At 41.1% G+C, this 13171-nt stretch overlaps 1 protein-coding gene across 1 annotated transcript; it reads left to right on the top strand.

Annotated features, from left to right (window-relative positions):
- The first annotated feature begins 4468 nt into the window (after nucleotides 1-4468).
- On the top strand, nucleotides 4469-12914 carry tmem98 (transmembrane protein 98). The gene is made up of 7 exons (XM_075453715.1): nucleotides 4469-4621; nucleotides 7814-8053; nucleotides 9372-9503; nucleotides 9594-9627; nucleotides 9840-9955; nucleotides 10041-10100; nucleotides 12524-12914. Exons 2-7 carry the CDS (start codon nucleotides 7923-7925, stop codon nucleotides 12723-12725), a joined length of 675 nt encoding a protein of 224 aa, XP_075309830.1. The 5' UTR covers nucleotides 4469-4621; nucleotides 7814-7922; the 3' UTR covers nucleotides 12726-12914.
- The last annotated feature ends 257 nt before the right edge of the window (nucleotides 12915-13171 follow it).

Here is a 13171-nt window from a genome sequence, read left to right as displayed (position 1 = left end):
TCCTTTGGCTCAATGATGCGCTTTTTATAGTCAACAGTAGGTGTCGTCTGTCTCATTACAGATAAATATACGTCTTATAATCTTTTACCTTGTTTGCAGTTAGAAGAAATGCTTGAAGGAGACACCGATTGATAGATGATATCTGATTGGATACATCTTTAACCCCTCGATATTTTTGTTTCTCTGTTTTTTTGGTGAAGTCAGTAACCAGCCTGCCTAAATTAATTAGCTCTGTATCATGGACGCGTCATTAAAGCATGAGCAGATCTGACAATGAGGGTTTTTGTTAATTTCCTAAGAGGTCTCCTTAGTCAAGGGACGATGCTTTTAAATGTGGTGATCACTGATCTCAGGTTTCAAGCGTAAGTTGCCTTCGTATTACATCCATCAGTAAGAGGTAAACCAGTTTCATGACACTGAAAACCCAGGGGTGAACCTGGCCGCTAACCCCGCTCCACAGCACACGCCCCCTGGTCACTGTGACGGTGTCTCAAAACCAAATGCACTAAATGCATTGTTCACCGATCTAAAGGCTCCGCCCTGATAGGTCTTCAGATTGTGTTTTGGCCCCATTAATAATTTAAAGGGATAGTTCGCCTCTTTTGAAATGAAGCTGTATGACATCCCATATTAGCAACATCATTTATGAACATTTTCTTACCCCCAGCCGAGTTCCAGCCTCGTTTTGGCATTGACGAAGGTAGTCCGGCTAGTTGGCTGGGGTTTAAAAAATAAAGCGTCTTGCTTCTCAAAACAATATGCGTTCAAAAGAGTAATACATTTGCATCACAAAATCGTTCTCCAGGAAAAAGTCAGAGATCACAATCGCTTGGCCCTATTTTCTCTCCCTTTGTATCACTGCGTGCTGCCGCCTGCCGACAGCCGCGCCCGTTACGGTGTTTGCTGCTCGGTCTGCACTTCGGTCTGCACGGTCTACACAGCAGGCAGTGATATGAAGGGAGAGAAAATAGTGCCAAGCGATTGTGAGGTCTGACTTTTTCCTGAACAACGATTTTGTGATGCAAATGTATTACTCTGTTGAACGCATATTGTTTTGAGAAGCAAAACGCTTTATTTCTTAAACTCCAGCCAACTAGCCGGACTACCTTTGTCAACGCCAAAACGAGGCTGGAACTCGGCTCACAGGACGCAGCAGGGGGTAAGTCAAATTTAATAAATGATATTGCTAATATGGGGTGTCATACAGCTTCATGTCAAAAGAGGCGAACTATCCCTTTAACATGTTAGTTGAGTTTGCAGCATGTTCTTGGAGAACGGGGGTTGTGTTTGAGTGAAAGCGTCACTCTAATGAAGCGAGGCTTTAACTCGTGAGAGAAGATGTAAAGCGAGACTTGATTAAATAGATTTAATATATTGCCGTTTATGAAGGCATCGGGTTTAATTAGAGTGAAATATGAAAGAAGACAGCAAGACGTTGCCAGAATCGATTGATTTTCTGTTTAAACAACCACACCTGTCAGAGAGGCTGAGGAAAACATATTTGTATAGCTGGCCACTCTGTCAACACCAACCGTCAGACACAAAGACCGTTGTCAAGCTGTGATGGTGAAAAATGTTCCCCACCGTTTCTGATTAGGAGACGTCAAGAAATAAATGAAACACCCGAGTGGTGCTCTTGATCCACAGCCTCTCAAAGGGCCACCCTCCGTCATCCATTAGAGGGAGAAAGACACTCTTCCCAACATCTACACAATGAGTAGCACTCCCTCCCGTTAGCAGCGGACACGGAGCTGCAGGTGTCATGAAAGGCCGCGGGGACTGGGTTCAACACAGTGAAGGTAAAGAAATGCACAACCTTCACATTAGCCTCAAATCCACCGGGGAAAATGCAAGGAAAAAAAAACACAGGTGGAGATTTTCTTATGATAAAGTCCATTAATTCTGATTGAGTGAGTACAAAAACCTGCTGATAGCTCAGTAACAGCTGCTTCTTTACAGGAGCAGCATATGTCCACTTAATTGTGAATCATTTAAATTCTGAAAATTCTCCTGCTTTGCTCTCATTTTGTAAATAAATGTTAACCTGTGCCATTTTTTAAGCTGTACAGGCAAATGGAGAATCACAAAAGAAACTACAGAGATGCAGATGTTGGAGCGAACCATTAAGCTGATAACCTACCGTCTGACAAAGTGGAATATGACTGAATATCCACGTTTATGTGAGCTACTGAGCTTCAAATGCAGCTCACTTTGGTGCTCCTGACTATGAACTGAAAAGATATTTCAGAGAATCCATACTTTCAGTTCAAAATAAATCTACCTCAGCTGAGAGCCTGGACAGTTGGCTCTTGCCAGTCAGTAATACATGCTCTTGCTAGAAGAAACTTCAAAGACCTACACTTCTACCAGAATGCTGCACAGACACATCTGATGATGCAGCGCCGGGATCGACGTATTGCTCACACATAGACCGGCTTGTGCAGGCTCTGAGCTGCGGTACGCTGCTTTAGTGCTGGATTCAGCTGCTGGAGCTGCGCATGCAGGCCAGCAACAGAAAAGAAGCAGCACTAAAAGGTGTTGCAACTTTTCCATGACAGTGTTTGCGGTGCTAAAAGGTGATGGTACCTCTCCTTGTGCCATCCAGTCAACTCGTCCAGAGGTTTCTGATGAGTCGCAGCCCTAAGCACCTCCCACAAGCGTGGACCAAACGCTCTGCACACGGGAAAATAATGTTAGAAGACTGACAGGACATTAAATCTGGTTTGTGAACGTACCACAACTGAGACGGTTTCATCTCTTGGAAAGTTTTAACCTGTAAAATACTTGTTATGGGGTTGAATATTTCACATTGTAGGATAAATATATGTATGAATACTTCTTATAGAAGTATTCACGGTGTTTTTTTTTGACAATATTTCATAATTTTTTACTAAAATATCAAGTATCAGGTATTTTATTTACCTTGCAAACGTCCTGAACGGGAGGGACTGACTTCCCCGTTTCTGTTTCCACCTTCTGACATTCAACTTCTCAACATTAAGTTGTCAGAATCTCTGTGAAAGGGATAGTTTGAACATTTAACGTATTTTATGACAGCTTAGTTAACTGTATAAGCGAATGAGACACAAACTTAATATTCATTCAGATTAAAATGCTGAAGAACTGAATCATTTCAATGGGAACTTCAACCACATACCCTGTAGAGAACAGTCTGTTGAAGCCGTGAAAACAAATTGCTCTGACAATAAGCTGAAATAGCTTTTGAACGCAGGTTCCACATTTTAAATTAAATCTGGTTCCCCAGCTGCAGACGTGTTGCAGCTCATGTTTGTTTGCCTGCACGACTGAATGGAAAGGAGCCAGTGTTAATCAGTACTATTAGTTTCACCTGCGTCTATCCAAGTTGAAATATAACGAGGAGAACATTTAATACGAACAATGTTTTTATGTAAATGCTTGGAAGAGCAAGTATACGTATGGTTTGGCCAATAAAAAATAGAAATAAATGTGTGAATAAGTGAGCTGATTGACAGGGAAAATGATTAACTAAACAGCGATGTGCACAGCTGTGGTAGGATCAAATAAAAGTACTGTTTATATATATTTATACGCTCTGCCTCTGTAAAAATACTCAAGAGCTTTTAAACACTACAGAAATTCAGAATGTATCTAGAAATCAATTCAAATGAATTCATAAGGATGGATGCAAATGTTCTAATTAGGCATCATTTAATGTTGCAGGTGGCACAGACTGTCTGATTATAAGCACTGCTGCTGAACTGGATGGTAGCTTAATCTATAATATTACATCATTAATAGCTGGTCATAACAAGCATGTATAATTGAGGTTTCTTGCCTTCAAACTGTACAGAAACGGACGTATAAAGTGGCAAATAAAGCATCAGTTAACATGTAACACAAAACCTTACTCTTTACTGAGTCTTTATGACATAATGTACGACTCTACTATCAAACACACCTTTTTTAAGTTTTCCCAACAGCAATATTTGCTTCTGGAACATAAAAAACTCGGTGCAGGTAGTAACAGGCAGTTATGATTTATATGCTTGTTGTCTGTCTTATTTAATTTAAAGCAATAATAAAACCCAATACTGTTTGTATATGTGAATAATCTGCCAAGTAAAACATAATTTAAGTGAAAGAAGAAAGAATAATAAGTATTTAAGAACTGTACTTGCTCCTTCTTGTCAGATTTTGGCGAATTTAGATCCGGTTTGGGAGCCTGGTTTTGTTCCAGACTTTGTTAAAACTTTACTTTCCCCTCAGAAACTGAGAAGAAGTTTGACCCTCTTCCTTCCTCGCACATGCACAGTTGGAGTACGCCACCTAGTGATCACCGTACACTACTGTGGCTGAGCGAGAACGCGCTTTACGCACAACGAGGTGCGTGCCAGTGTCTATGCACTCGCGAGAGTCCTGGGAAAGTTTTTGAAAAAAAAAAAAACTGTGACCATCAGTCACCGCACATAGACAGCTCAGGTCAGCCCTGAGCCCTGCACGCAGCCGTTTAATGGGCTGCTTCTGTGCGCGTTCACGCCGCAGGTCTGGAGATGTCGGTGCCGTCTCCGCGCTCCTGGTGGCGGAGAGAAAACCGCTCTGTGTCCCTACAGGAGTCGACAAAAAGGACAAAAATGTTTAGGTAAGTCTCCGGAAAAGAACGTTTCTTCGCTTGATTCAAGGCAAATTTTGTCGTTTAGAAGTTTATTTACTGAGCTCGCAAAGTTTAAATAGTAGATGTGTGTGTTTCTGTGTGCGTGTGTGTGTGTTTTCATTGTTCAGTTGCTCAGAAGAAAAAAGACAATCAGAAAATGGAGAAAAATAATTAAAAGTTAGTTGAACATTAGTGAATACAAAAGAAGCTCTCCTAATCTGAAAGAACTTGTAGGTGGCTACTGTTGTAGATTTACATCTAAATGATGTTGGGATTATTATTATTATTATTATGTCATTTATAGGCTAATTGCACCCGTTACTGATTCCATTTAGCTTTTAAATAGAACCAACCAACACCAGCTAAGCTGATGCTGTCAGTATTTATGGGATTTATTAGGAGCTATTTACATTCAGAGAACTGATGCCATGTTATATGTAGCAATGAGGGGGTACTTTTTTGGTGAAAGATGCACCAATAACACTGTAGTTTGGAAATATTCCATCTTCTGTACAAGTCCCGAATACACTTACAAGTATATTTAAGGTTGTGACAAAGATTTAGTATAAAAATTGTAATGTAGCAGTTATGGAGGAGCACTTCACAAAATACTCTGTTGATGTATGTCCTCTTAGCAGTAAGCTCAGAAGGAGTCAGAAAAGCTCTCAGGCAGGAGAAAGCTCTGTATGATACGCCGAGCGTAACACAAATTAATCAGATTAAGGAATTACAACATTCCATGGCAGGATCTCACATATTCATCTGGGCAAAAATGCAGCTTTACCCTGTTGTAATGTGGGAAATGTAGCCGCACAGTGGTAAAACGTTCTTGTAAAACCTTCTTAAACTGTATCACTGCTTTTTAAGTGTCATGCCTGATTGCAGATTAATTAAACTCTGTGCAGAGAGCTGTCTGCAGTGACAGCTTCAGTCCTGACAGTTTGCACTCACACACACAGGGACCAGGAGAAGCATGGTGGGTTAATGAGTGCTGGGCGGAGGGCAGGTATACCGCGCACTGCGAGAGAGAAGATAAATGTCACTTAATTAAAGTGCTGATCATCCAAAAACACTTCAACATTAAGGCGAGGTCACAGTTTGTTTTGGTCTCTGTTGAGGCTGCGACTCAAAGAGAGTCGAAACATCATTAATCAACACAGTATTTTAAGCTGTTGACTTCATGACCCGTTAATAAAGTTGAAAGACTGTGTTCAAAACCGCATACTTCTCCTACTACTCCTACTACTCATACTTCTCCTACTACTCATACTAACTTTAACTTTTTTTAAGTTCCCGGATGCATACTAGATTCTCTGAAATGTTGGGTATGCATCATGAGGTTACTACTCATACTCAAACTACCCAAGATGCAACGTAACGTGACGTCGCCGATCGTCATTTCCTGTCAAAATGGTAGTTTCAAATAGCTACCATAGATATGCTAGCTACAACGAGAGTAGGTTCACTTCCTGTTTTCAAAACAAAAGCACCAATTTTATCGTAATGGCTTTCCCTGTGATAAAAGGCAACGGGTATTTTATTTTGTGAAAATAACCGGAAGTGCGTTGCTCACTACGGCTAGCTTTAGGTGCCGTTTACACATACCCGGGTATTTTGAAAAACGAAGACCTTTCCCTTCGTTTGTGCCTTTCGTTTATACACAAACGGAGTTTTTTCCTCCGAAAACGAAGCTAAAAAAAAACTCCGGCAAAAGTGGAGATTTTTTAAAAACTCCGTTTAGGGTTTGTGTGTAAACTGGTTGAAAGAGACGAAAACGGAGTTTTCAGATTGGAATGCGGAGTTGTCGTCATAGTACAGAGACCCGCCCCTATCCGTCATGTTGGCAGGATGCTAGCGTGAGACCACCATTCTCTCCGTCCATTGTTTATCTAGCAAGCATGGAGGTACTAGCAGCATTTCTGTTGTTGAGAGCTATACTCGCTTGTGTGATTTTGAAAATTACAGTCATACAATGTATTGAACAACAAAGACATTTTTCACGGCTTTAGCAGTTTTATAGTCCAGCGCAACGTGTAAAAGTAGCTCAGTCTCGCTATCAGTCCACACACATGAGCCTGGCGCAATATTTTCTTCTTGAAAAGGATCCGGAAGTTCTTCCTGTCAGCGGTTCTCTATTAGGCTTCTGATTGACTTGTGTGGAATTCTCATTGTTCTAACACTGCCAATGTCAGGCTTGGCGTAATTTAACAGCTCCTGATAGCGTATTTCTCCGGATCAATGTAAACGTGGTTTTTTTTAAAAACGGGGCTGTGTGCACCTATTTTTTTTTTGCAAACGAAGGTTAGAAAATATGCGTTTTTCAAAATACCCGGGTATGTGTAAACGGCGCCTTAGTAGCGCCGAATTTGTCGGAACAAAATTGTAAATAGCCGGTATTTTGGCAGGTTTTCGACACGTTGGGGATCTAAACGACTACTTTCTCGCCTGAAAATGTTTCAAATGTTGCTAAAGTTTACAGAGTTTAGAGCTTAAGAGAAATCAGCTTCAGGCTGGCTGATTTTGGCTCGGGCAGGATCGAAATGCATTGTGGGTAAACGCTCTGCATACTGTCTGATCGATGAGTGTGCAGTATGTAGTATATAGTATGTAGTATATAGTATGTAGTATGCAGTATGTAGTATGCAGTATGTAGTATGCAGTATGTAGTATGCAGTATGTAGTATGTAGTATGCAGTATGCAGTATGTAGTATGCAGTATGCAGTATGTAGTATGTAGTATGCAGTATGTAGTATATAGTATGCAGTATGCAGTATGTAGTATGTAGTATGCAGTATGTAGTATGTAGTATGTAGTATGCAGTATGTAGTATGTAGTATGCAGTATGCAGTATGCAGTATGTAGTATGCAGTATGTAGTATGTAGTATGTAGTATGCAGTATGTAGTATGTAGTATGTAGTATGCAGTATGTAGTATGTAGTATGCAATATGTAGTATACAGCCTTACTCTAACATTTGTTGCTTTCTCAGTTTAGCAACAATCTGTACGGTACAGGAGCTCATGTGTGCATTATAGGTGAGCCATATTTACAAATGTAAGCATTGCCAATAATTCTCTTCTCTTTCTTTGGTTTAAAGGTGCATTTTTCTTAAAGAAAAATGATGTCACTCTTCTCTGGTTGCAGCCAACCAGACTGAAAAATGTTTCTCTCCTCAACAGATGAGCGGCCATCTGTAATTCGAGCTCGGACAATCAGCCGACACTGATTGGACTTTTTTTTCCTCTTGACGAGTTGCTGCCGTCAGCCGCTGCAGGAGTCAGAGTCACCATGGAGACGGTGGTGATAATGGCTATTGGGGTGTTGGCCACCATTTTTCTGGCCTCCTTCGTTGCCCTGGTGGTGGTGTGCAGACACCGCTACTGCCACCCGCATGACCTGCTGCACCACTTCGACTCCAAGTCAGTGAATCGGAACAAAGCCTCTAAATCTGTTCAAGACTGCTGTAATTTCATTTACCCGCATACTTCAGAATCGCAATGTTTTAGCTGCAATTTGGGTTTAAGAAGGTTAAATCTGTGGCGTCTCGGGACAAAACTGTGATGCATAAACTGGAGTTACACCAAGAAGCTTCTGGGTTCAAACCTGCTGGTTGGCTTCCGCGTGGAGCTTGTTCTTCCTGCCACAGTCTGAACACATGCATATTAAGTTGATTGGTGATGCTAAATTAACTGTAGATGTGAGTGTTTGTTCCTCTGCATTGAACTAGCACGTTGTTCAGGGCTCAAGGCTGAGATCAGCTCTTGAAATTGCTCATTTGGCATTTTTAGATGCCTTATCGATCCTCCATTTTAATTTCCCTTTGGAGTTTTCACTGCATTTTTAAATGATATATTCACAACTTGGAGAGTTAGCATTTGATATACAAAAAAATAGCAGAAAATATCCGTTGTGAAATGGATTAAACAATTTGGCAACAATTCAGGGATGGGTGCAATTAAGATGGATAGTTTCTCTAGATATTACCAAGAATGTAACTAGAGGTAACCAAAGAATTTAGCAAATAAAGTCACATTGATCTCATGTTTTGGCACTTAGTTCGGTCCTAACACCTAGTGTTATAAGCAGTGACATGTCAGAGAGACCCCAAGATGAATCTGTAGTTTAGAATTGTCACTTAACTTTTGTTGCTCGACTTCATCCAGTAAATATCATTATGAAATTCAACTTCGACACAGAAAATACTTTGAGAGAGAACACCTACCTTGTGTATTTTGAGGGAATTAGTCCGTTTTTTTTTTTAAGTGTGAGAAAGGCCACCTCAGGGGGGCTCAAAACCGTTTCAGCCAAGGTTCAGGGATGGTTCTGGGGGGATTTTGTTCTGATATGTGGTTATCTTGGCTCACTTGCTGAGCGAATGTGGGATTGAACATCATCACGATCCTATAAGCTGGAGTATGATGTATTTTTCCTCAACTTTATCTGAACAGAGCCTTGCCATCTTTTCAAAACACCTGAACAAGTATTCTCTCTCCTCAGAAGTGAAGTTTATGGACCAGTTGTGTCTCCTGTGAACTGTCGTAACTGAGAAAAAACCTTCTCATTCTCACTAACAGCTTCATACTTTAAAGCCAAACTTAACAATCTCGGATAAGCCTCGTTGCTTATAATTTACACTGCAGCAATATAATTTCCCTGTGTTTTTATAACAAATCCAGCCTAAATACAGAGGTAGTCTTCATTCAGCCATCCTTTCTCTGCCTCCTCCTTTCTGCACAGGCCCACAGTAGATCTGATCGGAGCCATGGAGACTCAGAGTGAGCAGTCAGAGCTGGAGCTGGATGACGTGGTCATCACTAACCCTCACATTGAAGCCATCCTGGAGAACGAGGACTGGATTGAGGATGCCTCGTATGGCTAATACTTGTCATTTTTTTAATAAGATTTAGATGTTTTATCTGGCAGTTCTTCTAGTTCTAACTTTGAATTTGTCATTAACAGTGGTTTGGTTTCTCACTGCATCGCTATCCTGAAGGTAAAAGTACTCACGGCTTTAGTCAAGTTTGAATTTGTGTTTGAAAAAAAATACAAAAATTGGCTGAACCAGCGTCAGCAATTTCTTTGTATGATGATTTCTATCGTTAAGCAGCTGGTGTTCATAAGGAAACAATCACATGGCATTTGAATTGTTGTTGCTTTGTCATTGCCTGTAAATTACTAGATACTAACAACCACTTCTGCATGTAGATCTGCCACACCTTGACTGAAAAGCTGGTTGCCCTGACGATGGGCTCTGGAGCAAAAGTCAAGGCACCGGCCAGCTTGAGTGACATTATCACGGTGGCCAAACGCATCAGCCCGAGGTTAAAAAAAAAACCAAAACATAAATATTTATACAACTCATCACATCATCATCACATCTCTAACTGATCGGCTTCCGTCTCACAGGGTGGATGACGTGGTGAGATCGATGTACCCCCCTCTGGATCCAATCCTCCTGGACGCCAGGTAATCTCACCTGACTTTGGTAGCTCAATGCAAAGACTTTCAATTCCATGGATGGATTAGGTGTTAAAAGCTGCTGGAAAACAGTAACCATATGACTTGATCTATCCATCATTTTTTGGGAGGTGTACTGATGATAGAGAGTGGACAAGAAATGCTCAGGTGTCACAGTAAAAATTAAGCTTTTAAGGAAGACTGGGCAACGATTAAAATTTTTAAGCTAATTAATCACATGATTTCCCTGATTAATCACGATTAATCGCATTTGTACGCAGAATCCAAAAATGAATCCAAAAGTAGTGTATAGCTTTTAGCATTTAGTTTTATTTTAAATGTGCTGCCATATGAATGAAAGTGCCATAACATTTGTTGTGCAAACACACTTTTAACATCAGCATCTTTCTGTAGTTTTTATGTAGAAGCCTCGCTCCACTGTCTGTTTCTTTGAATGACTTGCTGCTATCAGTTGTGTGTTTTGCCTTTAAGTGATATTTTAGACTGGAACTACTACGCTGAGAAGACAATTCAACTTGGCTGTAAACGCAGGAGTTTTTAAAAAAAATTATTTTGAAATACGTGCTTTTATGTTGAAACAAGTAAAACCGGAAGTAGCGCCGGTTAGCTCCGTGAGCTTCACCAGAGAGTCTCTATTATGAGGAGAGGGAAAACTGGCGGCTATTTCCGGGTGGTACTGCACTCTAGGGGCGCCAACGAAGCAGTGCAGAGCACGCCGAACTCTATGGTGGTACTATGAAATCCACCTTAGATCCAGCCATTGCTTTGGATATAATTTTTTATATTTTTTCATTTTAATTTTCCTAAAGGCAGGATAAATTATCCTTTCAAACGGCACTTGGTTTGATTTTTTAGACTCACTAGATTTGTTTAAAATACACATTTATTGTCAGTATTGCATCCCGAGTGACGTCACGCATGTGGCATCACTTTACGGCATGGTCAGTCCTAGCGCTGAGCTAGCAGAGAGGGGTTAGCTCAAATAGTTACAGATTTCAGCACAGCCCTTTTACATACTCTCTGACTAGCCTCTGGTTTAGCTTTGGTTGTTGTTAGCGGCACCAGGTAGCACTCTGGCACAGTGGACGAGTGCCGTAAAGCAGCCGGTCGTAATCAGCCGTGCGTTCTTCAGATTCCGTTAGCTAGATGCTAGCGGATACTGACTCGCAAATGCCAGACCTGTAAGAAAACAGAAAGCTATAACTCCCAGGTTATTGTACTTTCGATATAAATCCACATCCCTCTGACAGAAATCACAGTATTATTTTCAGGTTTCAGCCGCTAGCGGGGACATTTTTTGAGTTATTAGCGCCAGCCCTATGGCCAATGGTCATTCTGCACTCGCTCGCCAGCGCCCCCAGAGAAAATCAACTGAACTGCAGCCAAATTTTTTATAATGGGGCGAATAGGAAGTGGAACGGCTGTCTGTAAAAGGGCTGTGGCTTCACACAGAGACCGAGGAGCACCTGTAGTGGTGATGTTACCTGCTAGTTTATTTTTATTTTAATACTCCATGCTTCGTGGTGTTTGCTGTAACTGTGAGAATGTGATGCATTCAACAGACTTTAACAATAAATAAAACCTGCGTTAATGCGCAATAAAAATCTTAAAAATATATCGGCGTTAAATAATTAACAAGTTAACGCGATAATAACGAGTTAACTCGCGCAGCCCTACTTTTAAGACAATTTTAGTCATAAATTGGTGATTAATTTAAAGTAAATGCAGACTGACTGAGTTTATGCCTAACTTGTAATTTTTTTAAATAGGGGCTTTTTGTCCAGCATGCAAGTTAAGTTAAAGTTAAAGGTAGGGTAGGAGATCCTGGATTTTGAGTCCAGCGAAGCTGCATTTTGAAAATACACAGGTAAAAAGTCCCAACCCTTTTCTTCACTTTCCCCCGAAGCCACGCCTCTAGAGTACATGAACGCGCACGAGCACGAAGGTGCACGAGCGCTGTTCTGACAGCAAGCATCGATCGTTGCTGTATTTAGTATTTAGTATATGCTAACTATACGTTTAATAATGCTAGGTGCTAGCCAAGCTGGCTCTAGTTTAGCTTCCTGCCAAGCTTCTGGACGCGTAATTCGTTCACGGAGCAGGGTACGTGCACAGGGGGAAGGAGGGGGAGGGAGGAGCAGATTGCAGTTTGATAGACGGCATCAGTATCCAATCATCGTTAACGGTCCGTTCAGTATGATTGGATAGTGTTTTTCCTAGATTGTACGTTCTAGAGGCCACTAAAACTTTTCATATTTGTGTCAAAACTTTTAATTAATTGGTTGCAATGGGGGTGTGAAGAGTATTTCAAGCAATATGTAAAAAAAATGCTCCAGAAAAAGAACCCCTACCCCACCTTTAACTTAAGTTTAAGTTAAGTTAAACTCATTTTCTGTCTTTCTCCTCCTCAGGGCCACTGCTTTGCTTCTTTCAGTCAGCCATCTGGTGCTGGTCACCCGCAACGCCTGTCACATGTCCGGCAGCATGGACTGGATCGACCAGTCGCTCCACGCAGCAGAAGATCACATGGTGGTTTTACGTGAGGCAGCGCTCGCCTCAGAACCAGAACGAAGCATACATGGACCTGACGCTCAGAGAGAACAGGCCATCTAAAGCAAACACACAGGAGCAGCAGGACAGACTTCTGTACTCAGTTTATATAAGCAGGCAGATTTTCTGTTGAAAATGCAATCTTCTCAAACTCATAATGCAGACAAGAGTAATAAGAACATGTCTGATCAGTGAACAGCTTGTAGTGATAGATGTGGGAACTTGGCACTGTCCCCTCATTTTCACATAAAAAAGACAAAGTCATATTTGCACCAACGAGTGCAGAAGATATTTGTAAAATAGATGTCTCATATCACATTGTTTACAAGTATTTTTTTGTATGTAGGTCTACTGATATTTTGAAAGCAAAAAGTGTTTGGGAACTTTTCCTAACCCAACAGTGGGCTTAAATCCAGTCAAACCAGCATTACAGTCACATGGAGGCTTTAGTCAGCTAATCCATTCTGAGGAAAATAACATCCATTAGCCAGTGAACCAGAAGGAGCTCC

Source organism: Odontesthes bonariensis, chromosome 21, assembly GCF_027942865.1.
Source record: "Odontesthes bonariensis isolate fOdoBon6 chromosome 21, fOdoBon6.hap1, whole genome shotgun sequence".
Lineage (NCBI taxonomy): Eukaryota > Metazoa > Chordata > Actinopteri > Atheriniformes > Atherinopsidae > Odontesthes > Odontesthes bonariensis.
This window is presented reverse-complemented; position numbering and strand designations above follow the sequence as displayed.

Coding starts and splice junctions, on each gene's coding strand:
- tmem98 (XM_075453715.1), top strand. CDS start 7,923: ATGGAGACGGTGGTGATAATGGCTATTGGGGTGTTGGCCACCATTTTT. Junction 8,054..9,371: donor CTGCACCACTTCGACTCCAA/GTCAGTGAATCG, acceptor CTTTCTGCACAG/GCCCACAGTAGATCTGATCG. Junction 10,101..12,523: donor CCAATCCTCCTGGACGCCAG/GTAATCTCACCT, acceptor TCTCCTCCTCAG/GGCCACTGCTTTGCTTCTTT.